General features: G+C 37.8%; 1 protein-coding gene across 1 annotated transcript; it reads right to left on the reverse strand.

The window, feature by feature from the left end:
• Nucleotides 1-1,370: 1,370 nt before the first annotated feature.
• On the reverse strand, nt 1,371-8,914 carry tigara (TP53 induced glycolysis regulatory phosphatase a). The gene is made up of 6 exons (XM_053631757.1): nt 8,499-8,914; nt 7,690-7,727; nt 7,330-7,451; nt 5,478-5,555; nt 5,230-5,340; nt 1,371-2,434 (listed from the first exon to the last, which is right to left on the reverse strand). Exons 1-6 carry the CDS (start codon nt 8,528-8,530, stop codon nt 2,048-2,050), a joined length of 768 nt encoding a protein of 255 aa, XP_053487732.1. The 5' UTR covers nt 8,531-8,914; the 3' UTR covers nt 1,371-2,047.
• Nucleotides 8,915-9,671: the final 757 nt, after the last annotated feature.

Raw genomic sequence — 9,671 nt, forward strand, 5'->3', positions numbered from 1 at the left:
TTGCAGTATCACTATGGACCTTTGGCAACGTTCCATCAAAAGTATCATTTTATGGAGGATCTATATAATTTGAGAAATACACTGCTTATTAGTAAGTCCATTTTCCCCCCACCTACAGATACTCACCTGGTGGTACTGTTTATTTTAATTATGATTATGATACTTGGTTTCCTAATTAGCCAAGCTGCAATAATAAGACTAGCTCCATTTTTCTAGTTAGTAATATTAAATGTTGGGTTTTTTTTATTTTTATCAACTGGTACATTAAAGCTTCCCATTCATATGTTTAATTGTAGTTATATAATATGGTAACAATTTCAGATATGTACAGACAGGTGACAAATTAAAGGGGAAAATGGTAGTTTTGTTATGTTGTGGGCATTTATTTATTTTGCAGACTAAAGCATTGCTTGATTATTTTTTTGTACATAAAGTTCTTCTGACTAATCACCTTTATTCTATAATGAAACATTTCTATACTGATAGGAGTTGTCTTTTCAAGGATGACTCCACCCCATGTTCATTCAATGGCGAAACATTTATATCCTGATGGCAGTGGTCTCTTCGAGGATGACTCCACCCACCATCATGTTTATTCAATGATGAAACATTTCTATCCTAATGGGAGTGGGATCTTTCAGGATAACCCCACCCCATCCACAGGGCTTAAGGGCTCAGTAAATGGTTTGATGAAGATGAAAATTATATAAACTATATAAGGCTGTGGCTCAGGTTGTAGAGCAGGCTGTCCACTAATCATAGGGTTGGTGGTTTAATTCCCAGCCCACGTGGCTCCACATGCCAAAGTGTCCCCAAGTTGCTCCCAATGGCAAGCTAGCACCTTGCATGGCAGGTGGTATCGTGTGTGTGTGTGTGAATGAGAACCAGTGTAAAGCGCTTTGTAGAACCAGGTTTTTTTTAACCAGGTTAAAAAAATAGTGCTATATAAAAGTGCAGACCATTTACCATATACTATGGTAATATACCATCCTTCACTCACCAGATTTCCAAACAATTAAACAGGTTTTCGAGAGATTTAGGAGTAAAGTGTTAGATGGTGCTCTCCAGCACCAATATGAGGGAATTTGTTTTCGGAAGAACGGTGCTCTTTGCTCCAGTACAGTTCCAGAGAACTGATGCCAAGGTGCACTGAAGCTGTTCTGGTGGCTTGAGAGGGCTGAACACCTTGCTAAGATACTTTATTATAAATGAAAGTTTAAATTTAAAAAAAAAAAGTCCAATAATTTAATTTTATTTTAAATGGACAAGTGTGATTCCTTGTGACTTCGATCCTGAGAAATTATAATTGTAGCCATTATTGCACAGAATATGTCAAAGAAGAAAAAGTATTGATTGTCTCAGTCAGTAAATACTGTAATATTGAACATTTATAGAATCGGACAAATACACTTACAGAGAGTGAGTTACACAAATGCTTAGTAGCTTAGATTTTCCCTCTAGTCCAAAACACGCCAGTGTCTGAAAACATCAAAAATCTAGAGAGATTTTGGCATGGGAATTAGTACAGGTATAACACTAAGTACAGAGTAGAAGGGTTTTTTTTCCATTCAGAGTAGGATGTAGTGCTTGCTGGCACAGACTCATCTCTGGAAAAAAAGGAGGGGAAAATAGCTTTATTTAAAGCCCCATTAACCAGTAACAACAAAAGCTGTGCATCATTAGCTTTATGACTTCCTTCATGCACTTACTATCAGGGGCTGTGGCGCTGCTTTTTCTTCTGTTCACGGTGAACCAAAATTTATCATTGCCGCACTGAAGTTGAATTGCATTAACGTATATAATCTGGCATAAAATACACATTTCTGTGGCAGTTAATACATTTCACAAATGGTTCAGAAAGTAGAATTCCACCTATTAAAACAGTTCTTTTCTGTCCTTTTCCAAATATATCCCAGTTGTTTCATAAGCTCTCACTCCAATTTATTCACAAAATGAAATGTAAACAAAATTAAAATGAAACATGGTAGGTCTGAATACAACAGTGGTCCAAAGTGCATTTTCAGACTTAATTACACATTACTTCACTTCAGTTGTTCTCAACCCTCATGTGGTCTCTACGGTTCACAAATACACACCTCATGCCTGAAAGCTGAACGCCTGTATCATAACATTTTAAAGTCACAATGAATCGGCACATTCCTGTGTTCGGGCAGGCAGAGAACACCTGAGCCATGTTGGCCCCAGGAGGCACAGTGCACGCCAAGTCCTCTACGAAATAGCGCATTGCTACCCGCATGTAGGCACCATGGCTCACCACAAGAGCATGAGGAAACACATTCTGGACTCCATCATCCGGGCGACCTACAAGAGGCCCTTCTGGCTGAAATGAATCACCTTGACACATTTTGTCTTGATGCTCATCCGCCATCTGCTGGAACAAAGATGTAAGGAACGTGCTGATCCGGACCTTCACCTAAGAGGAGGACAGAGTTTATAATTTGATGACAGGTGATGGAATCACTCAATGGTCCTACCACTATTGAAGCTTGTGAGCCAACATGAAGTAAAGTTACAGTTACCACCCTGAAGTTAACTATTTTCTAACAGCAACACAAACTGTTTTATTCCTCAGTTTTACACCTGTATTTTTCACCTGTTTATAGTTCCATGTTGTGGAATATCTACAAAACAAGTTAGGTTTATTTTTTCACTTTTTATCCATTTTTACTTGCATTTAATGTTATGCAACGTCTGCGAGACAGCTTCCTGTTAACACTTATATTATAGCAGATACAGCCATCACCAGCCTCTCTTTTTCTCTCCTGAAGTTAACAAGGTAAACACAAAGTCATATAATGTGTCATCATCATGTGCCGGGAAACTGGAAAACCATCCATCCTGAATACTTTCCACTGTCAGAAAACAAACTAAATGAATAAACAAAAATGCTAAGCATCACCATATCAACAGTTTTTTCATGTCCATTTAGATCCGCTATTCAAGTCCCTGTGTAAGTAAGAGTAATACAGTTATATTCAATAATACAGTATAAACCAGTGATTTGCTCTTACTATTGTTTGTTACACAAAATGACCTTCTGACCAATCAGATTTATGAGTTCCAAAGCACTGTGGTACAATAAAAGATCACATCCAGGGCAAATAACTGATCTGGCAGCAGTCCAGCATATTTTACATTATCTTATGGTCAGCCAATATACACTGATCCGCCAGCACATTAAAACCACTGACAGGTGAAATGAATAACATTAATTATCTTGTTACAATGGCACCGGTTGGATATGTCAGGCAGCAAGAGTTCTCATCAGTTCTCAAAGTTGATGTGTTACAAGCAGGAAAACTTTGACCAGGGCCATATTGTGATGGCTAGATGACTGGGTCAGAGCATCTCCAAAACGGCAGGTCTTGTGGGGTGTTCCCAGTATGCAGCACTAGGGATGGGAACAAGTACTCAGTTACTCGAGTACTGGGAAGAGACTTCAATGATTGATCATTAAAACGATGAACATGAAGTATTTTTCTTAATTTTTCCGCTTTTGCACATTTCTGTCAGCCACGCTGTGTTTCCTGAGAAACACCTTTTTACTGACGAACTTCCATTGTACCGTTTTTATGTTCCAGCCTCTATAGGAATCCTTATTAAATCTGGCTACAGAGAGCGAGTGAATTAATTAAACAGAAACTTTGTGAGTGTTAGTAAGAATATAAATGAGCTCAGGGTCAAGCTGTGCTGTCAATGGCTGCCACAACAGCAGCAATAAGCTTTAGAAATTCCTGGAAAATACTTGTTTTGAGCACCAGCAAACCCGAAAAGAATGTTTGTTTCCGGCGCCATATGCCTTGCATTCTATGCCAACTATTGTCGAGAGGAAACGAGCATGGCTTGCAGTGTTGAAGTTAAAATACCCCCCAAAGGAGGTTTGTGTGTGCTCTTATCATTTTGTGGACAAAAAGCCCTCCTAACCACCCTGATCTAGAATATGAACTCCCACCTGTTACCAAGTGGTGAAAGCTAGTTACCCAAGCTGCTAACTTTCCGACTGGACCCTAACTCTGCTTTCAATAAAATAAAGTTGCCATGTTTCCTGTACAAAACCTGGCCTATTTTATTGCTGTGCAGGTAATTATGAGCTTCTGTGCTTTCGTCATTTTGGAGCCATCAATGTAACTAACCTCAGGCCACAGCTTCATGTCATCAAACAAAATGCACTGCAGAAGCAAAAGACGTCCATGTTACATACAGTATATGAATATAGACAACAATGTAGTTCTCTCAAGTACTCGACGAGTACTCGAGTAGACAAAACAAACAGAATGCCCATCTCTAGTAAGTACCTACCAAAAGTGGTCCAAGGAAGGACAACTGGTGAACCCATGATAGGGTTATGGGCGCCCAACGCTCATTAACGTGCATGGGGAGCGAGGCTAGCCTGTCTGTTCCGATCCCACAGAAGAGCTACTATAGCACAAATTGCTGAAAAACTTCATGCTTGCTTTGAGAGAAAGGTGTCAGAAAACAGTGTATAGCATCTTGCTGCATATGGGACTGCTTACCCAGAGATCGGCCGGACATAAAACACTGCTGCAGACCAAGTACACCCCTTTATGGCAACAATATTCCGTAGAGGCAATGGCCTCTTTCATCAAGAATGGTTTGAGCAACATGAGTTCAACGTGTTGATTTGGCCTCCAATATCCCCAGATCTCAATCCAATTGAGAATCTATTGGACGTGCTGTACAAACAAGTCAGATCCAAGGAGTGCCTACCCCACAACATACGTGACTTAAAGGATCTGCTGCTAACGTCTTGGTGCCAGACACCACAGCACACCTTCTGAGGTCTTGAGAAGTCCATGCCTCGACAGGTCAGAGCACTTCTGGAGGCACAAGGGGGACCTACACAATATTGGCCAGGTGGTTTTAATTTTATGGCTGATTGGTGTATAGCATTTTATAAGGCATGTTTCCAATAATTATATTCATGAAAACTAACATTTTGGTGCTAGCATAGGCACAGTAAGCAAAACGTGGAGTCAAAATCTGGTTGGCATTTTATAATTTATATAAACTGATAACAGATTATTGGTCAGTAGAGTAAAACCTTCAACACAAGAACTCTGGGTTGTGATATTTAATTTAACCAAAGCTACACTATGCATACATCTTATATTTAGAAAAGCTAATAAAACTATTTGCGAATATGTGATGTAACAAGAAAAAGTGAAAGGATCCATCCTCTATTCACACCTGATCCATTGTCTCTCCATTCGGAGGAGTGTACTCTGGGATTAGCTGGCCTGCTGCTTTAGCCATGTTCTTCATGTCTTCCACTTGGCCTCCCTCAGCAATACCAAAGCTCTGAAAGACACTACAGATCAGAACTTTTGCCATTTATTATTACTCCAGTGTTTATTTAACTCCCATGTGGTAAATGAATGATAGTAATGGGGTTTTTTTTTTTCGGTTCCCAAGACCCAGAAGACTTTCACACTTACCCTCTCTTTAAGAGATGGAGCTGTCACAATATCTATTTTGCTGCATGTCTTATTTTTCCTCACAATAATTTCAGCAGTCTGGAATGTAGAAGATATTCACAGTAAAAAAAATAAATAAATAAATAAAAATAAAAAAGATCTTTTCACTTGGGTCCTAAGACTTTGGCCTGTTGATGTGGATTGATGTGATGTGGTTTTTTAAAAATATTTTATTTAGAAAGAAGATTTCTAACTGGGGAGATCTGAGGAGAACGCTGAAGGACAGCGATAAAGGTTATTTGTTGAAGCACCCTTGGAGAAAGTTGTGGTGATGTTCCTTGCTCAAATTAGCAATGAAAGCAGGGAAGGGGAAGGGGTGGGGCCAGCAACCTCCAGTGCAAGCCAGAAACATTTTGGTCGATAGTGGATGTTAAAGATTTTAAACATACAAGCTCACATACAGATGACTATAGCAAGGGAAATGACAAAATTGGTTTATACTTAGTTTATATTAGAGCTGCAACAACTAATCGATAAAATCGATAACAATCGATTATGAAAATCGTTGTCAACTAATCTCATTATTGATTAGTTGGTCTGTGAGCTGCACGTTTACTCATTCAGTTACTTCTGTTCCAAAAACACGCTTTTGAGAGTAAATACTAAAGTTGCGTCCCAAATGACGTACTATACACTTACACTACGTCCGCTACCGTCTACTGCAGTGATTCCGCGGACCCCTAGAGGTCAGTGGTGTAATTGCAGGCGGTCCGTAGGACAGTTTCAAAAATGTTTAAATAACATCTTTTTTTGTTAAATGTATCAAAATATATTCAAATGAAATGTTTTAAAATTAATCAATTTGTTTATTCGCGTGCATTCACAAATATCATGTTAGCTGAGCTGACGATCATTCATTGATGAATTTACTTTAAATTTATTTACAAATGAAATGATAATTTGCAAAAACCTATGAGTGGTAGACAAGTTCAAGTGTCGCATTGATGGATAAAATAAACAAAAGTAAACAAAAATAATTCAGATAGTCAAATTAAATGTCACACCAACAATAAAATGTAATTGAACTTGGTATTTGTACCAATGGTATTTTAACCAATCCCTGGGGAATGACAGGTTCTACCAATCAACCAGGGATTGCATATATAGTTAGTTATATATATATATATATATATATATATATATATATATATATATATATATATATATATATATATATATATATATATACACACACACACACACAGACACACACACACGTATCTATGTATTACTTTTTATAGATGCAAAAAAAAGCACAGAATTAAATTACAGTCCTAAATTAATAATATATTCTGGTGTGTATCTGTGTGTATTGGGATCTTTTCAGTCTTATATAGTAGGACAAACAGTTGTGTAAAGTTTTAGTCTGAAGTTTATATTTGTAACACTCAGTTTGTGGATTTTATTTTTACAAAATGAAAAAAGTGGTACTGAAAGTTCCCCCTTTCCGATTAATCGATTATGAAAAATAATAATAATAATAAAAAAATTGGCCAACTAATCGATTAGGAAAATAATCGTTAGTTGCAGCCCTATATAGTTTATATACTTAGTTATACAATGTTTACTCATGTACACCTACCATTTAGGTAAACTATGTAGGTATATAATTGTACACAATTTCTCAGCCATCCTGTACCCCATCCATCAATGGAAATGGTTCACCAGATTGGCAATTTAGTGTATTAAACCTGTGATGCACTGCAGGACATACAGTATAATCTCAGTAGTCTAGTGGGTCATTCCAAGTCTTGACATCTAGCTAAAAGGCACCCCCTACCTTTTGTAAACCTGTCCTGCAACCACAGCTCACCTGCATGGCACGTTTCATATCGCTGGCAAAAACATTAGTAAAGTGAACATCTTGCAGGTACCGGCCGGCAGCTTCGGCTTGGTGCACACCAATTTCAGACAGAGGGGAATCTATTCCCTGACCTGAAAAAGGGAAAATCAATGAAAAACTAGTTGAATGTCAAAAAACATTTCGTTTAATGAAATCTTTGTTGCTTGGGTAATTATATAAAGAAATATATTGTCATGGCACAAAATGCTGTCTTAGTCTAAAAAAATGTTCAAGGTCATCCGCTAAATGCAAATGTAAAAGAATAAAACGTATGTCAGAAGACTTAAAAGCACAAGTCTGAATTGGAAAAGGCAGCACCAATTTAGTTACCTTGAAGCAGTCCATCCTTGTTGTGCTGTGTCTCACCACTGGGTTAAAAAAAAATCATTAAAAAAATAAAATAATAATAATTAAAAAAAAAAAAGAAGGTAAAAATCAAAAGTCTGAGTGTTTATCATGGAGCACAAGCGTTAAATGAGGTCTGGAAACAAAATGGAGATTTGTCAAATGGACATACTGTATTCTTTTCTCTTTTTTTTTGTAATATACCCACCCCCCACCAAAATGCCATACAATATTTGTTTTGTTAAACAAGTTTAGATTTCAAAGTAACTATATTCACAAATACATGTGTAATCTTAATCTCAAACCAAAGTGGCTGAGACTGAAGGCTAAATTTGAAGGAGAAAATTTTCCCAGTCATAAAGATGCAAATAGTTTTCCTTCACAGAGCATAGGATAAGATTAAACCCAGATTACAGTCACTAATGACTGTTTTCCAAACCATGACAGAAAACAGCACTTTTTTTTCCCCCTTTCAGAGATCCCCAGCACCCTTTAAAGCTTTAAATGTCACTGAACTCTCACTGGTGGCTGACTAGCTGGACTGACCTTTAAATAAATTCTCAGCTGTAAATGCTAAAGGTATGAAACTGGATACTGTTACAACTTGCATGCCTGCATACACATTCAAAATGTATATTAAACCGTTTTAAATATAGAATGTCGTTTATTTTTGTTCGGTTCAGTTATTTAAATAGCAAGACCCGTCCAGAGAACACGCTAAACTGTTTAAAACTAATCCAGGATGGTTATTTCATTACACAGAAATCATAATTAAATATATATCTTTGACTTACTGACGGATTATCGTTAAACCAAATGAGAGCATTAGCCTATTAAATAAAGAGATCACTTGGAATAGGGCGTTTCTGAGGTAAGAAAGAAAAAAAAATCGGTTGAATAAATCCACCCAATCGCACCGGCTCTATTCCTCTTCTTCTTCTTGCTTGATTGCTTTGGTGTTGCTGTTCAGCCGTGACGACATGTTTCGCTCTGGAATATGATTGGCTGCCGAAGTGTGCGCGTGCCGTTCTGCTCTCAGCGATGGACTTCAGTCTCGGATTTTGATTGGCTAAAATTGTCTGCACGTGCCGATGAGCCCCTGACGACGGATTTCGCCGCGGATCTTGATTGGCTGCTGGGTAATCCGCACGTGCCGGGTCAGCCGTGACGAAAATTTCGCTCTAGCGTTTGATTGGCGCGTGCCGGTATGACCGTGCGAATGAGCGCGTGTGGGCTTTTTTTTTGGCGCGAACGCCGAGCTGTGGAATCTGACACCATATATGGAGTTTCTTCGAGGTGTATTTACTCATATTGTATTATTTGCTTCATAAAAACTAAGGAATAAAATAGTTACTATATAATCAAATTTTCCATCTTCGGCCGCTAACTAACGGTCTTCTGGTTTAACCGAGTGACAGCAAACTGTTTAGCTTGGGAGAAAATGGCGCACTAGATGAACAAATCAGTTACATAGTTGTTGTTTTTGTTATTAAATGTCAGGTAAACTGGGAGTGTGAACATTTTCAAAACAATAGCCTAAAAATCATTTATGTCACTTAGTTTAGTGATAGGAAAGAGGTTATTATATAGTCTGGGTATCACCCTTTAGGATTTTATTTATGTATTATTAAAAATATTCCAAGTTTTGTCTAAAAGTTTTCATAAGTTGTTAATTTCTTTTATTCGTTCATCTTCAGTAATCACTGTCCTGGGCCTGGCCCAGGAAAGAGACTCATATGTTAAAGGTAGTCATATGTTGATTGGTGGTATATTTAAACAGTTTCATGCTTTAGAAAATGTGTTATTTCTTTGGAATATATCATGCTTGTTTGTCCAATTAAATCGTTTTGTCCCGGGAGGGAGGGGGGCCCAATTAAATAGTTTTGTCCCATGCTGCGGCATAACTAATGTCAGCCCTGTTGTGCAGATTAGTTGCTAAGGGTAAAGCGAACAACCTTCTGAAGCTT

Source organism: Ictalurus furcatus, chromosome 8, assembly GCF_023375685.1.
Source record: "Ictalurus furcatus strain D&B chromosome 8, Billie_1.0, whole genome shotgun sequence".
Lineage (NCBI taxonomy): Eukaryota > Metazoa > Chordata > Actinopteri > Siluriformes > Ictaluridae > Ictalurus > Ictalurus furcatus.

Bases quoted from the DNA above. Each gene is read 5' to 3' on its own strand.
- tigara (XM_053631757.1), bottom strand. From the start codon at position 8,530: ATGCTCTCATTTGGTTTAACGATAATCCGTCA. The intron at 7,452-7,689 runs GTAACTAAATTG...TCCCTTTTTCAG, and splicing joins CAAGGATGGACTGCTTCAAG to GTCAGGGAATAGATTCCCCT. The intron at 2,435-5,229 runs GTGTGAATAGAG...TCCTCCTCTTAG, and splicing joins ATGGAGAGACAATGGATCAG to GTGAAGGTCCGGATCAGCAC.